This window comes from Artemia franciscana, chromosome 10, assembly GCF_032884065.1.
Source record: "Artemia franciscana chromosome 10, ASM3288406v1, whole genome shotgun sequence".
In the NCBI taxonomy this organism is placed as follows: Eukaryota; Metazoa; Arthropoda; class Branchiopoda; order Anostraca; family Artemiidae; genus Artemia; species Artemia franciscana.
In genome coordinates, this window is record NC_088872.1 from 22,709,388 (window position 1) to 22,735,370 (window position 25,983).

The 25,983-nt window shown below is 35.4% G+C and overlaps 1 protein-coding gene across 1 annotated transcript in view; it reads left to right on the plus strand.

Moving 5' to 3' along the window:
- The first annotated feature begins 6,020 nt into the window (after positions 1-6,020).
- The window catches only part of LOC136032420 (carboxypeptidase A1-like), a 49,184-nt gene continuing 29,221 nt past the window's right edge, over positions 6,021-25,983 (plus strand). Inside the window, exons 1-6 of the mRNA XM_065712730.1 lie at positions 6,021-6,170; positions 7,826-8,035; positions 15,852-15,948; positions 17,693-17,843; positions 19,692-19,849; positions 20,906-21,030. Coding sequence (XP_065568802.1) covers positions 6,088-6,170; positions 7,826-8,035; positions 15,852-15,948; positions 17,693-17,843; positions 19,692-19,849; positions 20,906-21,030 — 824 coding nt within the window. The 5' untranslated portion in view covers positions 6,021-6,087. The remainder of the gene's footprint in view (positions 6,171-7,825; positions 8,036-15,851; positions 15,949-17,692; positions 17,844-19,691; positions 19,850-20,905; positions 21,031-25,983) is intronic.

Consider the following 25,983-nt stretch of genomic DNA (forward strand, 5'->3'; position numbering starts at 1 on the left):
CCGAAGATAAAACTAATGCACCCGTGTTACCGTCTGGCCCTTCAAAGTTTGACTGGGGTTACGATATGACCCAGGTAACTCGGATTCAGATTATGATAGCAAAGGACTGGACAATAGATTAGGAGGGCTAGGTGATTTCCCGAAACCACTGTTTAGTCCGGGGTACTGCATTTGTGAGACCCCCAAATCAGTGTAGGCGAGCGGAGAGCGGTGCAAGGAAAAATTTATCCCTGAATGAATTACATATAGGCCTACCGGTAGTTAGCTATTCTTCAATTTTTATATCCTCAACATATAAATCTAATTTTAATCTTTTGTCTTGTTGAGCATAGGGATATTTGTCGAGGAAGCTTAGTTTGATTCATTACAATCGCCTTACCACAAATGCTTGGCTTAATTATTCAGGTACCGTATTTAGAGGGCAACCAATAAAGCCTCTACCAGAAAGACCTGTTGGCTAATTTTGTTATCATTAAATTCTAAAATTTAGCCCTGAAGTACTTTGAATTCTATCCTTTAGACCAAAAAATTGGCATTTAACCATGAAGGAGAAATCCTTTAAAAATTTGAATGTTTTAATCCATAGTCTTGAAGTCTTTGCAGTTCATCCATTGAAATCCTGAAAACTACAAACGGAGACTCGAAAGATTCTAATGAACGACAAGTATTGCATAAATTTACAACTTATTATCAACTCATTTAACATGACTTCTTACTTTTTGTAAGGTATGTCTAGCTTGTTTTTTTATCCTTTTTTGTGTCAAAATTACAGAAAAAAAAGATAAGAGACAATCATTTTCATAATATTACTTATCAAAAAGTAAATACTGCTCGTGGGATCTTTGACCTTCAAAAATTAGTGCAATATATCAAAATCATGTGAAACTTATTGGGCAATAAGAAAAGCAAATACTCTATTTATTTCTAATGAATTGTTGAACAGAATCACCTGGTGGCAAGGAAATCACGATGTACTAGGTCAAAGTATTATACCAGAAACATACTGTTAACAGTCGCTAGCACCATGATTTTTATTCTTCTTTCCCTATTTCAATTAAAGTTGGTCTAAAAAAAACGCTTTATAAAAGTAATAGTTGGGGATTCACTTTATTTGAAACAAATAGGCTACAAGGCCTAAGAAGAATGAAACATCACGACAAAAAAAAATGAACTTTTACGCTAGCAACAAAGAATAGCAGGAAAGTGCGGCCTGATACGAGACAAAAAATAAAATCAGAAATTAAATTATAAATCAAGTAACAAAATTTAGTAGTCGATGACTGACCTATCACTTTCGTTTTTTTTTGTACTTTACTTATTCATCACTTAGGTATCCATAAGAACTGGTGAAGCAAATATATGGCGATACAGGAGACCATGGAACATATATTAGCTTTATTAGTTTTGGTGAATATTTTCAGGTAAAGCATAGCATGCTAAATTTGTGGCAGCGTTACAATATTGTAAAGATTGCCAAGGTAAAAAGTGTTGAAACAAAATTTCTCAATAAATTTTAAGGAAGGAGGCAGATATCTGGATAAAAATTTGGGTCAGTCAGGAGTATACGAGCGTGTGCATGAAGGTGCCCCAATAATCCTTTTCTTAGGCAGCGCAACAGTGCTGCCTAAGTAAGGAACGATGTGGACAGGATGTATTATTAATTTATTCTTTTTTTGGAGGGAGGGCTTAGACCAGGGCACGTCATATCGAAGGAGTTGCTGTAGGAACTTCGAAAAGGGCTCATTCAAATGAAAATTGAAAGGGCTAGTGCCATTTTTAATGGTCGAAAGTGATCGGAAGGCAACTAATAGCCCTCCCACGCCCCCCATTTCCCAAAAATATCCAATCAAAATTTTGACATAGCCATTTTGATCAACGTATTTGAAAGGTCCGAAAATTATGCCTTTGAGGATGAGCCCTCCCCCCTCACAGAGACCTCAGGGTATGGGTTGTAAGTGCAAGCAAGGTTTACATAGAAAGGGTGATCGCATAAATTTTGAAGAGTAGCCTACTCTAGTACTCTTTTTAAAATTTAGAGTGATCAGGGGGGGGGGGTTTACCCCCTCCACACTTCGTATTTTCCCGAAATTCTACTTAAAGAAATTTTGAGACGGCCATTCGATGTCGTAGAAACTTAAAAAAGCCCATTTGATTAAAAACTGAAAGGGCCTTTTTTAACAGTCAAAAGTGATTGAAGATCAACAAGTCCCCCCCCCTACACCCATCAATTCCCAAAACATATCTAATCAAAATTTTGATATACTCATTTTGTTCGGCGTAGTTAAAAGGTCTCGGAATCATTTCTTTGAGGATGACATCCCCCCAGAGCCCTCAGCACAAGGGTTATAAGCTATGCCCCGAGGGTATATAAGATTTTTATGGAGAGGTTGGCCGTATAAACTCCGGAGGGGACTCATTTGAATGAAATTCAGGCTCATTCAATTGGAAATTGAAGGGGCTAGTGCCTCATTTTAAGATCCAAAGTGATTGGAGGGTGTATAGCCTCCCTCTCACACCTCGTTTTTCCAAAAAATCAATCTGATAGAAATTCTGAGATGGCCATTTTTTGTGGTAGAAACTTTAAAAAAAAGCCCATTTGATTAGAAACTGAAAGGGCCTTTTTAACAGTCAAAAGTGATTGAAGGGCAACAAGTCCCCCCACATCCATCAGTTCCCAAAACACATCTAATCATTTTGAAACAGTCATTTTGTTTGGCATAGTTGAAAGGTCTTGGAATTATGTCTTTTAGGATGATATCCCCCAAGAGCCCTTGGCACAGGGGTTATAAGTAATGCCCTGAGGGTATATAAGATTTTTATGGAAAGGGTGGTCGTATAAATTCGGAGGGGACTCATTTGACTGAAAATTGGGTGTTCTACTTCTCATTTTAAGATTCAAAGTGATTGGGGGTAGCCCCCTCCCTATGTTTTATTTTCCACAAATGCATCCGATAAAAATTTTGAGATAGATATTTGTTTAAAGAAGTCCAAAGATCATATAATAAGGTCTTTAGCGTGGACACAATCCCCTAGAGTCTTGGAGTAAGGGTTGTAAGCTATGCCCCAGTGGCATATAAGGCCTTATGGAAGGGGTGGTTGTGTGAACTTTAGAAGAGGCTCATCTGATTTTAAATGTATAGTTTTAGTTCCCTTTTAAAAGTCAAACATGATGAAGAGTAACTAGCCTCCCTCCCTGACATCCTCTTTTCCCAAAAAATATTCACTTAAAATTGTGAGATAGCCATTTTGTTACCAATAGTCCAAAAATTATATAACAATGTCTGAAGGATGGACACAATCCCCCAGAGCCCATGGGCAAGAGTTGTAGGTTATGCCCAGGGCATATCAGGTTTTTGTGGAACGGGTAGCTTTATATACCTTTGATCGGTTTGAGCTCATTTGATTGGAAGTTGGAAATTTTAATTCCCTTTTTATGAGTCAAAAGTGAATAGACATAGTATCACTAAGATGGTTTTCAATCGTCCCATGGGTACCAATTTTTTCTTCCTTTAATGACTTCAGATAACAAAGAAGGTTAAGGGCGATCCCCCTCAGGGCAAGACACAAGTCCCTGTTATGTAATAGGGAAGGCTTGCTTTTGGTTGTTACATAATAGGGTCTGTTCACTTCCGGTTGATACGTAATAGGACATGTTAGAGTCCACTAGTCAAGCGGGCAAGTTTTTATTTTCATTTTTCTTCAAGGTGTTTTTAAAGACGTTTCAAGACTTTAGTAAGACATTTTCCTTCAAGACATTTTTCAGGATATCCTTGGTTGTTATGTAATAGTGGAATGTTTACTTGTGTTAAGAATGACGTGATTTCACGTGACAATCTAGACTTCAGGGGCCCGTGTGGAAATCCCAGCTTGTAAATGAGGAGGACATACGCCTGGGATGTTGATTAATGACAATGTACATGTGGGATGTTACGCAATGAAGATGCACACTCGGGTGTTACAAAATACTTTAAGAGATTTTTTCATGTTTTTTTTTTAGATTTCAATTTCTTTCATCACTTTTTCTTGGAACCTTTCTAGCCTAAAGATTTGAATCGCTTAGATAATTCCAAACAAAACATTTATCTGTCAAAAGCTACTGGTCTGAGAAAAATTTGGCTAAAATAAGACAATATGACGCATGAAAACTAAAACCCTGACAAAAACTAAAATATTGCTGTACAAATGATCACTAAAAACAAAGAATCGGATTACAATAGTACTTGAAATAGAAGGCTCACTCGTAGGGTATAAAGGTGTTAACGTGAGCCAGCACTAGCGGAATGGCTTATGACATAGATATTTACAGGGAAGGGACCCCTCGAGATTTCTCAGCTTAGCCAAAGAAATGAAGCTTTCCTGTGGCCTGTAGAAAATCTCCCATGGCTTATAAGCTTCAAGCCAGACTCTTATTAACCTTATACTGGAATCAATTTTATTTACAAGCCAGGAGTTGAATTTGATAACAAATCACGTGGCAAATTATGCAGCAACAGAATGAGGGGACCTGTTTTAGATACGAAAACCAGCATAAAAAATGACAACATGAAAAGTGTCTTTTGGCTTTTATTCTGGAAGAGATTCAGAAGCATCGATAGTTAATTGTATGGATGCAAACCAATCTATTTTGCTTCTTCATACGGTGGAGTCATCCTATCAATAAGTGTTAGAGATGGAATAGCACAGCACTGAAATGCGTCGTAGCGATCGCCCCCCAGATCGTTCGTGACTGAAACAAATTAATAAGTAGGAGAGTAAATTTGCTGACATGTTATTTGAACTTTACTGAACTTAGATTACTTCCAAGAAATGGTATATGGGGATTGTGTACTACTTTTTAACATGTCTGAGAAAAAAACTGGGGTAATACACCACCGACAGTATTAACAGATAAATGTTCAGCATACGTCTCTGCTCTACTTCAAAATGCATCTTGATTGTTGGTTGGCTCTTACAGGAGTAGCTCAAGGTCCTGAAGTGATAAGACCATCCTCGTTAGTCTTTAATCGCAATGCGTTTAGCACAAATTATAATAAGAGGTGGAATGCCTTGGAATAATTGAGGTTTTACCAGATATCGCATTCTCCTAATAGAATTGGAAACAGAAGATGTCACTCTGAGAAGTGCGCTAAGGTTTGAACCAGTCGAACCATTTGTTCAAAGTGAGAACTCCGGCTGTATTTGAGCTCATATAACAATCACTTTAACAAATTTTCTCCTAAAATCATATTAATTTATTTGTTACCGTGAACATCCGCAATTGGTGAATGACGACATTCAACGGTAAATGTCCAAAATACTTTTTTTTTCTCCTTGGATTTAGTCAGTGTTGCCAGTCCACCTTTTCAATTTTATGCAAGGTTTGATGGTGACAGGTTAGGTAGGGTTAGGTTAGGTCTTTAACCAATTTCTGAGGTCTATAAGTTAATTTAACCTAACCTAACTTTAACTTTTACCATCAAAGCTTGCACGAGACTGAAAAGGCTGATTTGCAAATCTAATTGAATTCAAGTAGAGAAAAAAGAACTTGAAGCATTCACCAGTGAATGTCAATATTAACCAGATTTCGGATATATATATATATATATATATATATATATATATATATATATATATATATATATATATATATATATATATATATATATATATATATATATATATATATATATATATATATATATAAAGGAGTCTTCAAGATAATTCTGTGCTAATTTTAGAATTGTCATGCATCTCCTTCTTGGCTCAAGTTTAAAAGGGTTAATTATTCTAAAGATCGGAAAAATTATCGGCCAAAAATATGAAAAAGATTAGAAACGTAAATATTTAAGGAATATAAATCGTATTTTACCGTAATGTTTATTGGTATTGATATAAGAATTCATTTTTATTGCTCCAAAATAAAATTATTATATGTCTATTGATAGACATGGAACTTAGAACTTCTTTTATCAGGGAATATCCTAAAACAAAACAAAAAAAATATATTCCCGTTGTTTGTTTTGATTTATTGAGATTACATCTGAAAACTTTCCTTATCAAAATATTTTCTTATAAAACTGGGTGTAATAAGCCTGAAAATTAGTAAAAATGAAGTTACTTGGACTTGTATTTTTATTTTTAGCAGCAGTTTCTGCTGTTCCTGCTAAAACAGGAGTAAAATCGTACGAAGGGCAAGTAAAACTTTTTCAATAACTTTTGGATTGGCTTGTCATTTTTATTGAATATTTCTGTTTGAACTTCTTTTCAAGTATTTATTTTATTTCATTATATTTTCTGTGCATCTTACTATGCGTGGATTTATACATTTACCAAATCATTTCGATACAGAGACAGATACATGATTTACGGATCTGTTAATGGTGAAGTTCAATAAGTAAATTTCCTGTAATCATTAGTTGCTGGATTTCCTGTAAGCAACAAAAATTTAGGCGGTTTGTAATCGTAAATGTTTGTAAATCAGTAAATTAAAAAAAAACAGATCATTTTTTCAATTGAAAGTAAATAGCGACATTCAATTTCTAACAATCATATATTAATCAGTTTTTAAGGGGTGCTGTCCCCCTTTGCCCTCTACTCTTTATGGTAAAGTTTTATAATGATATATTAAAAATTTTTATTAGTACACCTGTGCTTGATGAGTAATTATTAAATCATTAATGGTAACAAATGCAACGAAAAAAAGAAACAAGTTCAAGCGGGTTTTAGGAGGGGCAGTCCCCTTTCTATACGGAATATTCTTTTTTTAATTTTAATGTCAATATTTACTTTCATGTGAAAAGGGTCCTGTTTGTTTTACTTTAGTTCAATTTATTTTTGTTTTTAAACTATATCCTTGATGTCGCCAAATGCAAGGAGAGCAAACAAACCACTTAAACCCAACTTTTTAAATGAAATTTAATTCTTTAGAATAATGCTTCGCTAAAAGAGCTTATTTAGCGCACTTGGTTTTTGGAATAAAGTGTTTATGTCCCAATTTCGGCTTCCGCAATAAGCGAGGAGGTGTTGCGTCAGCTCAAAAGTGATCTAGATCTTTAAGTAATTAGTCAATTCAATGTTTATTTAATAAATTAGGCCCACCAAGTATTAAATCTTGATATTTATTCTCTGGGAAAAAAGAAAGTTCGTATTTTGCCGATAACGGTGCTAAAATCCTATTTCGTCGATACCACTTGTCAAAGTAAGCTTTGCTATTTTGTTTTTCTTTTAATATGAGTTTTTCCATGGACGCTGGTACAGGGTCTAGGTGATCAATTCTCCCGGGAAACAAAAGATATTAAAAACTTATAAAGTTAGGAAAATGATAAATCTTTCCATTTAAATTCCGAAATTTGATCCACTTCAATAATTTTTGTTCTAGTCAAACGACAATAAGAAATAACGAAAAAGGAAAAAAAATAGAAGAAAAATAAGAACAAACAAAATACAGAAAAAAAACTAGCCAGGATCATAAAGCTCAAACAGCTTTTGCAGTTTTGGTAATGAGAGGCCTACAATATGGGCAGATAAAGCCTTAATAGACTCAGTATCTGTTGCCAATAGGCACTGACGAAACGAAATTTAAGTTGGTATGTGGAGTAAATGGATTTTGTCAGGGGGTGGGACTGGGTTTGAATTGTTTCGAGGCAGAAATGTCATATTTTCTCCAAAATCATATACTCTTGAACGTTTGGATATTTTTCGTCTTCTTTTGGACAAAGGGGCAGAGAACTCCGATGCAGTTCCCACTGGGTGCCTTGGCGGCCCAATATACGTAAAATACAAATATCAAAAATACTTTTTCAAGTATGTGCTAGGTGTTATATCAATTTTTATCCTTTCATTTCAGGTACAAAGTTTTCAGAGCTTTACCGAGCGAGGAATATCAACTGGCAGAATTATTGAAACTGCAAGATGTACAATCCTATGATTTTTGGTCAGAAATCAGCAAACATCAACCGGTTGATATTATGGCTACCCCTGAATCAATTAGCGAGTTAGAAGCCTTTTTCAAAAGTCACAATATTGGGTATACAACCTTTATGGAAGATGTTGAAAAGTAAGTGTATATTGACTTCAAGATCTGTTTTAGTCCATGTTTCACCATTCGCATGTGAGTCCAAAGGACTTGGTGATCATGTGTCAATCCAATGATACGGTGAGACTCCAGGCGGCTAAGTCTACTAGGCTTAGGTTTCACTTGTTCGCCTGTCAGTCCAAGCTAATTCAGTCCCAGACTTTGCATACAATACCAGTGGACATTGTCCGCCACGCATCAATCCAAAATCAATCCAATTCTTTCATCCCTTAGTTCTGCCTTAGGTATAATTTATGGACGGATGATAGATAGACTCATCTATCAAAAAATGAGCTGACATTATTTTTATACAATCCTAATTAGGGTTTATAACAGATCTGCCTCTCATTCAATCGGAGTATTTGTCTTGGCTTTTCTACATTTAGCCATGGCTTGATGACCACAACTACTTCATTTTAATGCAAAATTAACGGAGTCCTAAAAAATGCCTAAAACGCCTAAAAAATGTTGAACACCAAAAAAGCTTGTTAGCGTAGTCATGGTTGGATTACTACACTAAGGTGGTTTAAATAGGAGTACATTCAACACTGAGCAATCGTAATGAATAAGACACTAACAAGCGAATTTCTGCCATTAACAGAGCAAATAACAGAGCAAAAGTAAAAACTGGGTACATAGTCATCTGTTCGCAGGAAATCCAAAAGTCTAAAAACACTTGAGAACAAGGACCAAGGGGTTTCAATTTTCTTTTGCATTTTTATCAAATCATTTATACCACTAGTATGGGTTTGAAGAAGGAAAAGAGTTAAGGCAATCTAGCTTCCCCAAGACACCATGTGTCAAAACAAACTTTGAATTCTACGGAAGAATAAACTATAAAGCTAAAATATCTTATTGGGGTATCCTTTTCTTTTTTACAATTTTTATGGTTTGTCTTTAATTGAAACTGAGCTCTTATTTACGATTTTTCGGAATTGTATAAGTTGTTTTATTTTCCAAAATTGTATAAAAAATGTTCGAAACGTAGATTTTTCATTTTTTTTGCTTAAGTTGTGATAAAAATTCGTTTTTTTGAAAGTTCTAACATAATCTTATTCCATGTGATGCTACCACTACTACTAACAGCTCACTGGAGCACCAAGCCACCTGAGACCCGCACAGCTACACACGCTTCTTCTCCAATCCAATCTTCTTAAAGCCTCCTTCTTTACACACTCTAAGAAAGTTCCAATTTTCCTGATATTTTTCCTTTCAACCTCCTCTTACCCTATTCGGGGACGACCTGATTTAAGTTCATCCCTAAAAAAAATTGCTAAAACGGACTATCTTTAGCAATTTGTAATCCTTCATCTGCAGAACGTGCCCTAGGAATTCCAACTTTTCTCTCATTATAGCCCTAGAAAGCGGAACTGAACCACATTTTTCATATGTCTAATTGTTGGAAATACGGTTACTCAGACAGGTACCAAAAGCAACCCGTTGACAATTTCTCTGGCAAACATCTAACAAATACCCCTCGTTCTTTCGGAATGCCCACGATTCACAACTATATTCGATCACTGTCATCAGTGTGGCTTACACTGTAGCTTTCACCCCCTTGCTTGATTCCTGCCTCTATACAAAACCAGCTAGTAACCTCATTTTCTGCATTAGCGTCAGCAATGTTATTCTTGTACATAACACTAATGTCTTTAGTAAATAGCTTGTCAAACTCCCTCCTACCTTCCGGTAAAATACTAGCTCCCTTCATAAAAATAATTTAATACCTAATCATAATAATAATAAAAAATATTAGTGGTTTATCGACCAAACAACATAACTTTTATTAGATTTATTTAAAAAAAACTTTTTCCACAAGAACGGTTTTGCAAAGAAAAATAATGGGCTCCATTAAGCCAAAAATGATCAAAAATTAAGTCAAATAATCTTCCAGGTGTAAAACTACCACAAACGACCATCAATAAATAAATGAAACCTAAACCGAAGAGAAATTACAATAAACAGCCAAGTCAAACTCAAAGCAAGCAAAAGTTAACATGACTATGACTGATAACCCCCTTGCCTTCTCAAGTACAAAATTTGAACTTTATTGAAGAGAAAAAACAACAGATAAATGACCGTTCATTGTCAGTTTAATTGACATATACTGACATTTATTCCTTAAGAGTTTGATAATTGTTTATTTATGAAAGTAAAAAGGTGAAAACATTCCAAGTGTATTTTGTTTTCAGTAAAGCGCAAATTGTGTTCTGGTCTTGAGAAGGCAGAATTTTGATCGAATTTTGCCCGATAAGTTTCAACTTAATGCCCCAGTCGTTCTTGATATATTGCTGAGGTGTCTTAATGGCATTCATAAACACAATGCCTTTTGATTTATTTTAAAGTAAGATTTAGTTTCAAAGCATAATGGGCCAATTGCATAATTGTGGGAGATTGGAATGCCTAATATCCCTATAGACATAGATGCTGGACCGTTCTAATATGCTGAACAAAATGTCTGTCTCAAAAATTTGACTAGGTCCGCTTAGAAAATGAATGGGCTTCGGAAAAGGGCTGCTTGGCCTCCAATCTCTTGTTACTCTTAAAAATGGCACCAAACACTCGTGCTGTAATTGGAGTGCAAGGGGGAGGACTTCCCCAATCATTTGTTTAGTAAAAATGTTTAAACAAGTAAAAATAAGGCTAAATCATTTTAAATGTATTTTGTTTTCCGTAAAGTGCAAATTAGGTTCTGGTCTTGAGAAGGTATGGGGGTTATCAAAGACAAAACTTCAACTTTCCAGAACTTTCAACTACACTGAACGAAACAGCTATCACAAAATTTTGATTAGATGTGTTTTACGAATTGATGGCTGTGGGGGGAGGGGTTGTTGCCTTCCGATCCCCTTTGAATAATAAAAAAGGCACTAGTTCTTTCAATTTCCAGTCGAATGAGCCTATTTCGATGTTTCTACGACAAAAATTGGACATCTCAAAATTTTTTATCAGATATATTTCGAGAAAATATGAGGTGTGGGCCCCGAGGGCTTTTGGGGGTTTTCATCCTAGAAAGACATAATTTCTTGACCTTTCTATTAATGTGAACAAAAGTGCTATCTAAAAATTTTGATTTGGTGTGTTTGGAAATAGTGGGTGTGGGAGGGGGGGTTAGAAATAGCACTGGCCCTTTCAATTTCCAAACGAATGAGCTGTTTTCGAAGTTTCTTCGCTAACAAATGGCCATATCAAAATTTCTATCTGATACATGTCGGAGAAACCCGAAGTGGGGAGGGGGGAGGATCCACCCTTTGATCACTCTGAGTCTTAGAAAGGCCACTAGAATTTCTGGGTACCAACCCAATGAGCCCTTTCTGAAGCTTATGCGACCACCATTTCTATATGTACCTTAAAAAGGACTATTAAAAAGGCACTTTCCCTCCAATTTCAATATCGAAGTTTCTACAACAACGAATGGCCATCTCAGAATTTTTTCAGTTGTATTTTGGGAAAATATGAGGGTTGGAGAGGGGGGTTCCACCCTCTGATCACTTTGAGTCTTAAAAAGGGCACTAGAAGTTCTGATTACCTACCCAATGAGCCTCCTCCAAAGTTTATATGATCATCCTTTCTATGTATACATCATATGCCCCCAGGGTACAACTCTCAACCCTTGCCATAAGGGCTGGTGGGGAGGTTGTCATCCTCAAATACATAATATTCGGAGCTTTCAACTAAGTTGAACAAAATGGCTATCTCAAAATGTTGAGTGGATGTTTTTTGGGAAATGTTGGGCGTGGGAGGGCGGTTAGTTGCCCTGCGATAATTTTCGATTGTTAAAAAAGGCGCTAGTCCATTCATTTTCCAATTGAGCGAGCACTTTTCAAAGTTTCTGCGACAACTCCTTCGATGCAAAGTGCCCTGGTCTAAACAAATAAATAAATAATACATTGTGCCCACACCACTCTTTACTTAAGCAGTGCTATTGCGCTGCCTGTGATGGCTCATGCTGATTGTTGCTGTCTGTACTTGATGTATAGATATACTGAATTACATACACTACAAAGGAAGCGATTATTATTGCACGAATTTCACAAATCTTTTTATGACCTGCTAAAACATTGTTGATTTTTGAAACTTCCTCCCCTATAAAGCTTTTGCGTCCCCCCAGAGGGTCATTCTCAATACTTTGAGAGCCTCTAATAGATTTATCTGGTATTCCATACAAGGAGAGAACCTTCACCAAAGCTATTCTATCTCATAATCTATAAGACAAAATGGGTCTGATGACGCTGGCACTTACCAATTATTATTCTAGAATGAAAATATGGTCAATGAATCCTCTCCCCTTCCTAAAACCAAACTATTCTCCTGTTGAAATTTTATCTACAGCATCTCTAAGTCGAAAAAGCTATCATCGTACCAAATAATTTGCTTCCAACAGAAGACAATCGGATACCTCTATAAATACATTACTCATTCTTATTACCTTTTCTTGTCTCTAATTGTAACCCTGTTCTTATCTTGAGCTAGGTCAAGTTCAGATTGACTGTTCCCTCTGAATTTTTATCTTTCAAATGTAATAGTAAATAATTTTTTTCACCTTGCATAATAGAATTTTACTATTATGCTGCGTGGTTTCCTCTTCCAAATCTTCATCTGCATAGTTTACATTCTAATTCCTTCTCTACTTTCCTTCTATTCCTCTTATTTTCATATATATCTATAACTTAAATAGCTCTTGTAAAAGCCCATCTTCCTCTCAATTAAACTTAAAACAGCTTCACTAATATTCTCAGCCGCGTTCCTAACTTTCCTCCCTAATACACCATCTGGGCCTTCACGAATTATTTTTCTAAAATTATTTCATCCATCTTCAAGATTTTCAAATTTTAGACTCTCCAGTTTAGTATCACAGTGGGTATAATATTTAAACAAAGCAGTAGAGAAAAAAAACCATTCAACCGTAAATAATGAAAATTTCGAATAGTTCGACTCTACGTCCGAATTAAGCTAAATTAAACAGAACATGCAAAGGAAAAATATAACTTTCTTCTTTATGTTTTGTGTTTAATTTAGCTTCATTCACTTTTTTCAGTCGATAAAGCTCCATGACATGGAGTCGAAATATTCGGATTTTTATCAAAACAGTTCGTGGTAACGAACTTCAAGTAAAGATCGATGCGGCTCAATAGTAACCGAAACTCTATGAAATACGGTCTTGATAACAATAAATACATCAAAGCAATTGAATTGTGGTGTTTTTTCAAAATATATGAAATTCATTAAAGGTGCCAATCAAAAGTTACGAGCCTTAGAAAATTTGCTCAAGTTGTAGAAAAAGCGAAACACATCAAACACCTAAGACCCCCAAAGGATCAAATGATCTTAATGAAAATCATACTCAGATTCAGATTCGACATATGAGAGAACCCCACTGTAGAGATTTAAAACTCCTTTGTGCAAAAATTTGGAATTTTGCATTTTTGTCAGATGAAAGATCACGGATACGTGTTTATCTGTTCTTTGTTTGTCTTTTTGTGTTTCCCAGGGGTGAATCTATCGAACCTGTGAACCTAGAAGATTGGGACGGGCTCATTTGATTGAGAATCAAAAGTTCTAGTGTCCTTTTCAGTGACCGGAAATATTGGAGGGCAGCTGACTTCCATCCGACGCCTCTTTTTCCTCAAGTTTGGCCGATCAAAATTTTAAGACAGCCATTTTATTCAGCACAGTCGAACGACCGAATAACTATGTCTTTCAGAATAATTTGACCCCCGCAGGCCCGGGGAAGGGCTGAAAGCTATGGACTTTTGCAAGTGTTTACGTATAGTATTGATTATTGGGATATATACAGACATTTTCCGAGGGAAGGGAGATGTTCTGTCGGGAGAGGTATTTTGTAGGGCAGAATTTTTAGCTGGGAGGGAAGTTTCTTGGAGTGAACTTTCCAGAGGAAAATTTGCGAGAATTCATATACATAATTTACTTATTTCCTGCGGGAGAAACTCTCCATGGGTAAATATCACTAGAAATAATTATCCATAGGGAAATTTTCTACGCGAGAAACTTTCCATTGAAGGATGGGGGGTCTGTAAGAATTTTTCAGAGACGGTTGCTTTCCGGTATGAATTGAAAAATGATGAGAAATTAAATAAAATCTAGTATTTCTTTTTTCGATTTAGAGTATGCCAAGGAGAATTTTCCAGGCAGAATCGTGAGCAAGGAACCTTCTTGTGGGAATTTAGAGCAATGGTGAAATTGTATGGAGGTAATTTCTCGGGGGAAGCATTTTACATAGGGAGCTTTTCATTGAGAAATTTGTCATGGGGGGGGATTCCCATGGAGGCGGAGTTGGGCTTTACACTATTTTTTGAAAAATGGTCAGAAATTAAATTAAAAAACAAAGTTTTTTCGACTGAAAATAAGGAGCAGCATTAAAACTTAAAATTGACAGAAAGTATTCCGTTTATGAGGGGAGTGCGTTTTCCTCAATATCCCATGTTTTACGCTAAAATTAGGCCATGTGTCAAAGTTCTTAAAGAACCATTCTGAAACACAAGGAACGCTTAATTAGAATAACTAACTTTTATAAAAAATGCTTAAAACTTTAGTGTGGCTGATGGTTTGCACTTTTTAGTCACAAAATGAGCTACTAGCCTTCCATTATCAATCCTTTCAGATCTTGAGCAAGACTTATCATTTTCCTTACTCATTTTGAGCCTTACTCCCTGCCTATGCACCCTGTCCTTCCTGCCTGAGGAAATAAATTTTATGTCATCTAATTTCAAGATTCCTACCTCTGGAATACGAGTATCTGGAAGTCCTAATGCGTCCAGCATCTAAATTCATCAGTCAAAATGTACGTCAGTAAAATAAATATAGTTTTTTTTTTAACTTTGTAACATTCTAAATTGCAATTTTAGCATTATTTATATTATTGAAAGTCCTACGGTCCCGAAAAAGGAATAGCCCCAAATACTAAAGCAGGAGGGGACCAACGCATCTGCCCAAGTCTGCTTGAAGCACTCATGCCGGGTTAGAACTGGGCAGCAAGAAGTCCGTGGGATCTCCAGTATGAAAGTAGGTCAATAAGAAAGTTTTTATTTCACCAGCTATTATTTTAAACGGTCTTGATAATGAATAACTATTATTTACCCCGTGTCATATCAATTTCAAAGCAATTATTTTTTATACATTAGCGTTTTCCCAAATTTATCTTCAGCTACACTTTCTAATCAGTCATACGACACGATAAAAGTGGACTAAAAAAAGTTAAAAAAATCAAAGATACAAATAAAGATGCAAACCACTTGAACATTGAACTTAAAGGCATTACAAATTTGATAAAAATGGTCAGACATTAATCAAAAGGCTGGAAGTCCCGATGAGGATTCAGTACCTTCTATACATTTTTCTAAGCCCAGTATCCTCCTGAAATTGTTCAAAAAATATAAATTTCACCAAAATATTTACTAGTTTTGTAGTCAGCAACAACTAATTGATTCATTTTAAGCTTTATCCTCTTCAAACTATCCTCTTTCAACTAGGATGAGAAAAGTAACCTAGGTTTGATTTAGAAAGAATACTTTAATATTTTTTTTCACAACTTCACACTTTTCATTACGCAAGGTTAGTCCTTTTGAAAGTTTAAATGCTTTATCTTACCATTTTAATAAATTAAATAAATTTATGAATTTAACCCTTAAGAAATATAAAAGAAACAATAAATCTGTTCTGCAGCAAAAAAACTGACAAAGAATGTTTTATGTACGAGCCTGTCCTACTTAGTTTTTAGAGGCTCTAAACAAAATAAATTATTGGTTTTGCTTTTTACTTATAGTGTTTAATGTTATTTTAGAAAAATACAAGACTCTGCTGTGAAATCAAACGTCAAAAGTGAAATTGGCTCGCCCCGATACAGTCTAAACTGGGATGACTACTACCGTTTGGACGTGGTAAGTACCCTTCCAATTAGAAGTCATTTTCTTATTTAACTATTTCTTGTATACGGCATATATCCTATTTTTAGTGGCTTATTTCAATGTTGTTCGAAATAATACTTCAGTTTTATTTTGTTTTATTCTTCGCTCACTGACAACCTTCCACGGTTCCTTAGTGGCAGTATTATTACTGGGCAATTCGAGCCTGTTGTATCTTCCCTGTAGTTTATTAAACGTACTAAAATTAAAAAAATATTCTAATTAAAGTTAATATCAAGGTTAAACTTGATGTCTCGACATCTGGGAATAAAATTAAAGGCAAAGACAGATCTGGCATTTCTACGCAGAGCTTCAGGAGGAATCAAACTTTTTCAAGAGACAAACATATTACGTTGGCTGAGATTCTAGGTCTTGGCGAAACCCTTGGCTCTAGTAAGCCCCATATCTCTCGCGAACGACACCTAAAACTGCTATTCTTCCCTCAAATGACACCGTTTGATTGTTACCAAGTATGCTACTACCGACAGGAAAAAATTGGGTCACATCTCATAATACGATTTTCTTTGATTTTTAGAGAGAAGGACTGTAACTCCTCGGCTAAATGTTTTTAGCCTTTCGGCAATGACGGTGGCGCTTTTTTTTCTGTCTGGTATTATTTTAAATAGGGGTTTCAGGCTCCTTTTCAGAATGTATTCTGGTTAATAGATATTGAGATATTGGATTCTGTGATTTGAGTGTCCTAGACGTGAATGTTAGGAAAGTAAATGATTTTCTTAGGTTCTGAGAGTTCAGGGTGCATGTTTAAAAATTAATGTTACGACGATTACGTCACTTAAACTGGGAATAAATGAAAGTGAAGAGGTAATGTCGAGTAACTGAAGGTCGATCCAGTGGATAGCCTGTTTAACCTTGTTAGCATTATTGGTACAGATGATGGATGCAGTGAAGACGTGAAAGGTAAATAAGCCATGGCCCGGGATGTTTTTTCACAGTTGAAAAAAGTTAGAAGGAGTAGAAAGGTAAGTTTGCAAACCAATATTAGAGTACTCGGTGATAAAAGTGGACATATATGGTTCTAAAACGAGATCACTGTTTTGGCAAGACAAAGGAAGGTTTGTTAGATGTTTTCCAGGAGAATTTTCTATGAATTTTTTTGGGTACCTGTTTGACCCGTCATACATCAAACGGTAAGCTATACGAAAAATTTGTCTCTTCGCCAATTTTTAGGGCTGTCATTGGAGAAAGGTTGAGGTTGTTAGGACAAGTTTTGTAGATGAAGTATGACAGATTGCCAAAGCTCGTCCTTTTTTGTCAACCATCTAGGGCCAAACAAAAAGCAGGATATCTCCGAATATTGCGGGTAAAGGTCGTAAGAAAGGATTTAAAAGACATTGGAACTTGTTGGTATGGTGTAAAGAGAAGAGCTTCGAATAGAATGTAATGAAGGAGGATCGAGCACAGCTGCGTTGATCTAAGGTTCCTTGGTGCGACACTAAGTTGTTCTTTGTAGTATTCAGTTTCTAGTAAATTCAGGTCTTTTTTCTTGAACTATGGGGTAAAATAATTCTTTATCCAAAATGTGTACAAATGGTAGCCTCTTGAGATATTATTTGCTATTTTTACTTTTCAATAGCCGTCGCCAAATTCTTTATTCGTTCGTGTTCATTTCGTTTGATTGAAAGTACTGAATAATTTTTTTTTTTCCATAGGATACCTTACTAAATGAATAAAGCCAAACAAAAATACTTTCCTTTTTCAGATCTACGAATTCTTTTATTCCCTTGCTGCAGATTTTCCAAATCTCATTGAGGTCCAAACTATTGGCACTAGCTACGAAGGAAGAGATATCATTATGGCTAAGGTATCATCTGGAGGAGGTGGAACAAAGCCAGCTATGTTTGTCGATGGAAGTACGTCTATTTATTTTTTCTTATCAAGTAAATTAAATAGCATTAATTGGTCAGATTGTTACCTTTGGAATCGATTGATAACTCAACAAACACTCAACTCCTTTTGAACAGACTAACGTTTATGCAGCATATTCCGAACAATGCGGGGAACGGTAAAACATCCTGGGAGGGGGAATTGAAAATGAAACAAATGTAATTGAATACATTAGACATTACAACACATTATGAAGAAAATTTTTTCATCGTGAGGACTTGGAAGAGTAGCTAAAACCTTGTCTCCTAAAAAATACAAAAACATGAACCACTCCATATAAAAATGTCCCCATAAAAGATCAAAATAAAATTGCAAAGGAAGCAATTAGGGTATTTAGAAATTGAATTAAAAGCGACATCAAGTAATGTTTTAACTTTCTATCCTGTCAAGTAATTTTAAAAACTAAAAATTGTTTTACTGATTTTGTTGCTCACATTGTTTTTGTGCTCGCTTCTCAACAACATCGGTTTGTGATGCTAAATAAATTAAATTTAAAATTGAACATCCGTATCAATAAAAAAAGCAAAATCTACACTTTTTGTATGGCCTAGAGCTACGCTTAAAACAAAAGGAAAATATATTAAAATAGGGGTAATTTTTCAATAAGAGAATATGTAATTAAAAATAAAGAGAAAACCTTTTATTTTAGTAACAGTAATAAAAGCAGAGATATTACAGCCACACATGTGAAAACCTTTATCATAAGGTAAAATCAGTAAAAGAACGCAAATAAATAAATCTGACATAAACAAAGCGCATAAAAAGGGGGAAACAAAAACTCCACAAAAAAAGCAAAATGAAAAGAAAAGAGAAAAAAATATCATTTTAAAACCATTCAATCCTAAATTTTGACTGATTACAAACACTCAAAGCTAGGCCAAGTAAGTAGGACGGAACTGGTCTATCTGATAATTGAAACTAACAAGATGAGTTAGTCCATTTATTGGAATAACTTACACATTCCATAGATTAAAATAAATGTAATTATTTACTGCCTTAGAAAACTTTCATTGTATTGGCTTTGAACAATTTACAGGATCCATTTATTTGCCACTCTAGCCGAAGTTGTTCGACCTTTCCTTAAGTTTGGATCATTTTGAATTTTAATTTTAAGAACCTTAAGAGCCTTCCATGGTTACATAACATACATACATATCTTTCGACAAGACAGCATAAAACGCGAAATCTTTGAGGAATTGCTTCTCTGGATATCATATTTTGGCTTGAAGAGTTCAGATGTCTTGAATGGGGACAACAGAAGATTTTTGCAAATGAAAAGATGAAAAATCATAGAACTTACTATTTATGGACACAGTATTTACACAGTAGTTTTTCTGGAAGGGTAGATGACCTACTTCAGATTTGTCTTGGCATGGAGCTGTGATTCCTTTTTGTTGTTATTGAGACTGCTTGTTTTGGACTAAGATACAACTATGTGGGTACACATTTTTGGCCTGCACATGCATTTTGAAGGGTTTATTTAAGATGGAAATATTATGAAAACTCTGTTTCCTGGAAAAGCTAAAATTATAGAGCTTAGTACCTCTTTGTTCCTAATTTGTGCTGATCCTGCATTTCTGAAAGGACCGCACTCACTTACCTTAAGCAATTTCGTTTTCATATTTGCATAAGAAAATAATCTAAATTATGAAGCTTTCATTCAAAGGCTTAGCTGTGATTCTATTTTGCGTAGGGTTCAACTCTTTACGGCGAGTGTGAAAACTATTTTAATATAATTTTCCAAATTTGTCCAGTCTCCAGCCTCCTGAATATACTAATGGTTTTCTTGTGGTTTATAACAATTTTATTTCTAGCTTTCCATGCCCGGGAATGGATCAGCCCTGCTACACTGACCTTCGCTGTCAGAGAACTTGTAGAGAATTATGCAGCTCATCCTGAATTGGTGGATAATATCGATTGGTTCTTTGTCCCTGTTGTTAATCCAGATGGCTACGAATATACTTTCACTAATGTAAGTGTTTTATTCCTATTTCTAATTCAACGGTTCGTTTTCAATGGGGACTTTAGTCTTTTTGGTCTAGTAAATCATGAAAGAGTACATGATTTTTATTTTGTTTTAAGTTTTTTTCTTTTTTTCTTTTTAGTTTTTTTCTTGTTTTTAGCTTTTTTCTTTTTTTCTTTTTATTTTTTCTTTGTTTTCCTTTCAGTTTTTTTCTGTCTTTTCTTTTTTAGTACAAATAGACAGACAAAAGAACAGACAAACAGTATATTTTTATATATTGTTAGTTATTTGTTTTAGTACAGACGTACCGACAAACAAACAAACAGACGGACAAACAATATATTTTTATATAGATAGATTTTAGTTTTTTCTTTTTTACTTGTTTTTTCCTGTTTTTTAGTTTTTAGTTTTTAACTGTTTATGCAGTTTAATGTATGTTTATACTAACGTCTTTTCAAAAATATTTGATTATTGAAGCTAGTCCGATCTTTAACAATAATATGTACTAAGCTTGAATCTTTTCGTTTTCTTTTTTAAGGTTTTTGAATTGTTGTAATCCCTTGTCAAAATATCGAATCATCATTTGTAAATTTTAGTTTTTTTTGGGGCCTTTCTACCGACATTATATGATTGGTTGCGTTCAAACCTATGAGCTTTATCACGTAGCGAGTGAATTTTATCTTACAAAAAAAAAAAACAATTTTCAATTTTTAAAGTATAAGGCTTTTGAATTGTTGTAATCCCTTGTTAAAATATATACAAATATTTTTGTAATGACCAGTTTTTTGCTCTTTCCACAATTTAATGTCTTTTCATGCTAAGTCTGTTCAAAGATATTTGATTATTGAAGATAATTGTTCCAAAATTAAGGCTCTTAACGAATTTTCTCAGACTTCTGATGTATCTGGATTGTTTTTCTTAAGCGAGAATATCACAAGATACAAACTTGCTCAATAAAATATAGAGCCGTTTTCGAGAAGAAAGAAATAATTGTTGCTGGTTTATGAAGATAGTAAAAATGCATAGATTCTCTGCATGCCATTCATACTCTTTTTTGGCTTTCAGGATAGACTTTGGCGGAAAACAAGAGCACCAACACAAGGAACATGTACTGGAACTGATCCAAACCGCAACTGGGATTTCCATTGGTCAGGTAAGGAAACACAAATCCTTACTAAAGAGAAAGAACTGCTTTACTAAGAACCTAGTTATTTAAATATACATTATGCCGACATGTCTTATATCTGAAAAAAGAAGAAAATCAAACCTTCATAAGAGAAAACTTTTAAGTATCAGTTTTTCCATAGAAGAATTTTGTGTTGACATTTGGTTATCTTACAAACGACAGGTTTCACTGAAATTCAAAGTGTTCACATGTTAAATTTGTTTTAACTGAAACTCACTGCAAAATAAATATTTTTGGAGAGATATAAAAAATATTCCCCAAAACTAACACTCCACGCGATTTCATTTGCTTATTTCCCTTTTGAATTCATTTGAATCAATTTCAAATCATAAGATACTTCGTTTTCAATATCTTCCTTTCCTTAGCAGCCCGTATTTTTTATCAATTGTGGAAACTGCACGTTTTCATATCACTTCCAATGGTTTGGTCAAAATACTTTAAATAAAACCTGTGAACCATTAGGACACCTGTATTTGAGACAATAAATGAACGAAAATCAAGGGGAAGCTTAAAGCTGTCACTTAGCGTAGAAGTACAGTAAATCATGCAGTGTAAATCATAGGCAGTGCAAAAGCGATGCCTAAGTAAAGAGCGATGTGGGCACAATGTATTATTTATTTATTTTTTAGTTTAGACTAGGGCACTTCGTATCGAAGAAGTTGTCACAGAAACTTCAAAAAGGGCTGATTTAATCGGAAATTGAAGGAGCTAGTTCTCTTTTTAATAGTCAAAGGTGATCATTGGGCAACTAACCCCCTCTTATGCCCACCAATTCTCCGAACACATCCAATAAAATTTGAGAAAGCTATTTTATTCAATGTAGTTGGAAAGTTCATAAATTATGTATTTAAGGATGAAAATCCCACCTACAGCCCTCAAGCCAATGGTTGTAAGTTACGGTCTGGGGGCAAATAAGGTATATACAGAAAGGGTGATCGTATAAACTTTGGAGAAGGATCATTGGAATAATAATCAGAAGCTCTATTGCCCTTTTTAAAATTGAGAGTTTTCGGAGGGTGAATACCCCCACCCAGACCTCGTATTTTCCTGAAATGCATCCGATAGAAATTTTGAGATGGCAGTTTGTTGTCATAGAAACTTAAAAAGAGCTTTTCCGGTTAAAAATTTAAAAGAGAGAGTGCTCTTTTTAATAGTTAAAAGTGATAGGATGGCATCAAGCCCCCTCCCATGCACATCATTTTTCCAAACACATCCCATCAAAATTTCTAGATACCCATTTTTTTCGACGGAACTGAAAAGTACGGAAAATATGTCTTTGAGGATAACAACCCCCCCCCCCCAAGATCTCATGATAAGGTGTGTAAGTCTTGCCCTATGGGTATATAAAGTATAGATAGAAGGGATCATCGTATAAACTTCACAGGGGGCTGAATGGACTGATCAGAGCTTCTGGTGCCTTTTAAAGATTCAAAGTTATCAGAGGTTTGATCCCCCCCCCCTACCTCGTATTTTTCCAAAATACATTTGATGAAAATTTTGAAATGGTCATTTGTTGCCGTAGAAACTTGAAAAACAGTTCATTCAATTGGAAATTGAAAGGAGCAGTGCCCTTTTTAATAGTCAAAAGTGATTGTTGAGCAACACATCCCCCTTCCATGCCCACCATATCTGACCACCACATCAACACATCTGATCAAAATTTTGAAATAGCCATTTTTTCAAAGTAATCGAAAGATCCGGAAATTATGTCTTTGAGGATGAAATCCCTACCACATCCCTCAGGTTAAGGGTTTCAAGTTATGCTCTTGGGGCCTATAAGGTGCATATAGAAAGGGTGATCGTATAAACTTTGGAAGGGCTCATTGGATTGTTAATAATAAGTTCTAGTGCCCTTTTTAAAATTCAAGGTGATCGAAGGGTGGATACCGTCCCCGACACTTCGGGTTTTCCCGAAATGCTTCTTATAGAAATTTAGAGATGGCCATTTACTGTAGTAGAAACGTCAAAAAAAAACCAGCTCATTCGATCGGAAATTGAAGGGTCTGTGCCATTTTTAATGGTCGAAAGTAGTTGGAGGGCAACTAACCCCCCTCACATGTACACCATTTACTCAAACACATCCAATCAAAATTTAGAGACAGCAATTTTGTTCTACGTAAATGAAAGGCTTGGAAATTATACCCTAGAGGATGAAAACTCCCTCCCCCACAGTCCCAAGGGCCTGGGATATAAGTTATGCCCTGGGGTTACAAGGTATATATAGAAAGGATAATCGTATAAACTTCGGAGTGTGGTCATCAGATTCGTAATGAGAGCTTCGAGTGCCCTTTTAAGATTTAGAGTGATCGGAGGGTGGATATCCCCCTTCCCAAACCTTGCATTTTCCTGAAATAAATGTGATAGAAATCTTGAGATAGCCATTTGTTGTCGTAAAAACTTCAAAATAGCTCATTCGATAAGAAATTGAAAGGGCTAGTGTCCTTTTTAATGCTCAAAAGTGATTGGAGGGTAACTAACCAGCTCCCACACCCACCACTTTCCAAACACAATCTAATCAAAATTTTGCAATAGCCATTTTGTTCAACGTAATTGAAGGGTCAGGAAATAATTTCTTTAAGAATGACAACCCCCCCCTCCACACAGTCTTTGGGGCAAGGGTTTTAAGCTATGCCCTTCAGGCTTATGAAGTACATATAGGAATGGCGGCCGTATAAACTTTGGAGAGGACTCATTGAATTAGTAATTCGAAGTTCTAGTACCCTATTCAAGATTCAGACTCGTCAAAAGGTGGATACCGTCCCCTGTACCTCAGGTTTTCCCAAAATGCATCTGATAGAAATTTTTAGATGACAATTTGCTGTAGTAGAGACTTCGGAAACAGCTCATTTGATTGGACATTGAAAAGACCGGTGCCGTGTTCAATATTCCAAAGGGATGGGAGGGTAAATGACCCACCTCTCACGCCCACCAGTTCCCTAAGCACATCCAGTGAAAATTTTGAGATAACCATTTTGTTAAACATAATTGAAAGGTGCAAAAATTATATCTTTGAGTATGACAACCCTCCTCCTCCCCCACAGAATGCAAGGTATGGTTCTACGGAGGGGGAATCAGAGGGGTATTCTCCCCCCTAGAACTTCAAATTTACGCTAGATATGGCTTAAAAAGCAGATGGTTCGAGAGGGAGATGTTTGAAAGAGCAGTTGAAAAAAGGTAGATGGTTAAAAAATCTGGAAATCAACAGCTGGAATGACAGAATAAAAGTCAAGCAAGAAGCAATTATCCGTAATGTCTTGGAAAAATTAATTTCTAATCCATGAAGATGAATGCTGAAGCTTTTTGATGACTTATGATTTTTGGTGATTACTTATTAATAAAGATCTCATATGTACGATAGAACCTACTGACAATGTGAGGTTTTGTGAACTGCCAATATAGCTTTAACTCTACCCTCCCTTCATCACAGAATCGGCTGCCCCTACCTTCCCCTTAGAGAAGAAGTGACGTATACCCATGCTCAGGTAGGGCTGTAAGTTATACCCTGAGGTAATATAAGGTATATATAGAAAGGATGATCGTATAAAATTCGGAGGGGGCTCATTGGACTCATAGTCAGAACTTCCAGTGCCCTTGTAAAGATTCAGAGTGATCACTGGGTGAATATCCCCCCAATCTCTTTTTTTCTCGAAATGCATCTGAAGGAAAATTTGAGGTAGCCATTAGTTGCCGTAAAAACTTCAAAAATAGCTCATTCGGTTTGAAATTGAAAAGGCCACTGTCCTTTTTAATAGTTGAAAGTGATTTTAGGGCAACTGACACCCCTCACACGCCAGCATTTCCCCAAACATATCCAATTAAAATTCTGAGATAGGCATTTTGTTCAACGTAATTGAAGGGGCTGGAAAGTATGTCTTTGAGGATGACAACTTCCCCTCCTCACAGCCCTCAGGGTAAGGGTTTTCAATTATGTCCTGATGGCCTATAATATAGAAAGGGTGATGGTGTAAATTTTGGAGGGGGCTCTGAATTGGTAATCAGAAGTTCTAGTGTCCTTTGAAAGATTCAGAGTGACCAGAAGGTAAATACCTTCCCACACCTCATATTACCTTGAAATGCATCTGATAGGAATTTTGAGATGGCCTTCTTTCGTAGAAACTTCAAAGAAGGCTAACTCGATTGAAAATTGAAAGGACTAGTGCTGTATTATTATTAATAAATTATTGAAGGGCTACAAGCTTCCCTTCACTCCTGTCAATTCAAAAAACATATTTAATCAAAATTTTAAGCTAGACGTTTTGTTTAGCGTAGTTGAAAGTTCTGGAAATGATGTCTTTGACAACCCCCATACTTTCTTAAGACCAAAACATAATTTGCACTTTATTGCAAACAAAATATATTTAAAATGTTTTCACTTTGTTTTTACTTTTAAAAAATGTAATTACTACATATATGAAGGGAGAAGTCCTCCCCCTGGCACTTCTATTTCAGCGAGAATGTCCGGTGTCCTTCTTAAGAGTAACAGAGATTGGAGAAGCAGCCTTTCTTTCAAACCCATTCATTTTCCAAACGCATCCAGTCAAAATTTTGAGACAGCTATTTTATTCAGCATTGTAGAATGGTCCAGCAACTATGTCTTTAGGGATATTAGGCATGTCAGTCCCCCACAATCATGCAATCAGCCCATTAGGCTTTAAACCTAAATGTTACTTTAAAATAAATCAAAAGGCCTTTTGATCATGGTTGCCAATAAGACACTTCATCAATATGTCGAGAACAACTGGGGGTATTAAGTTGAAAGTTTTAGGGATAATACCGTTACTTCTTCTGCTCTTACAATGTAAATAAATAAAAAGAGTGTAAGTGTATCCAAGTTGTCAAAGAGCATAGATAGAATCTTTTGGGAATGAGATTAAGTTTCATTTTTCAGGTCAACTTCAGAAGCTACAAAATTAAATTAAAAATTATATTGTTTGTGTCAGGGTTAAAAATTGTTGAA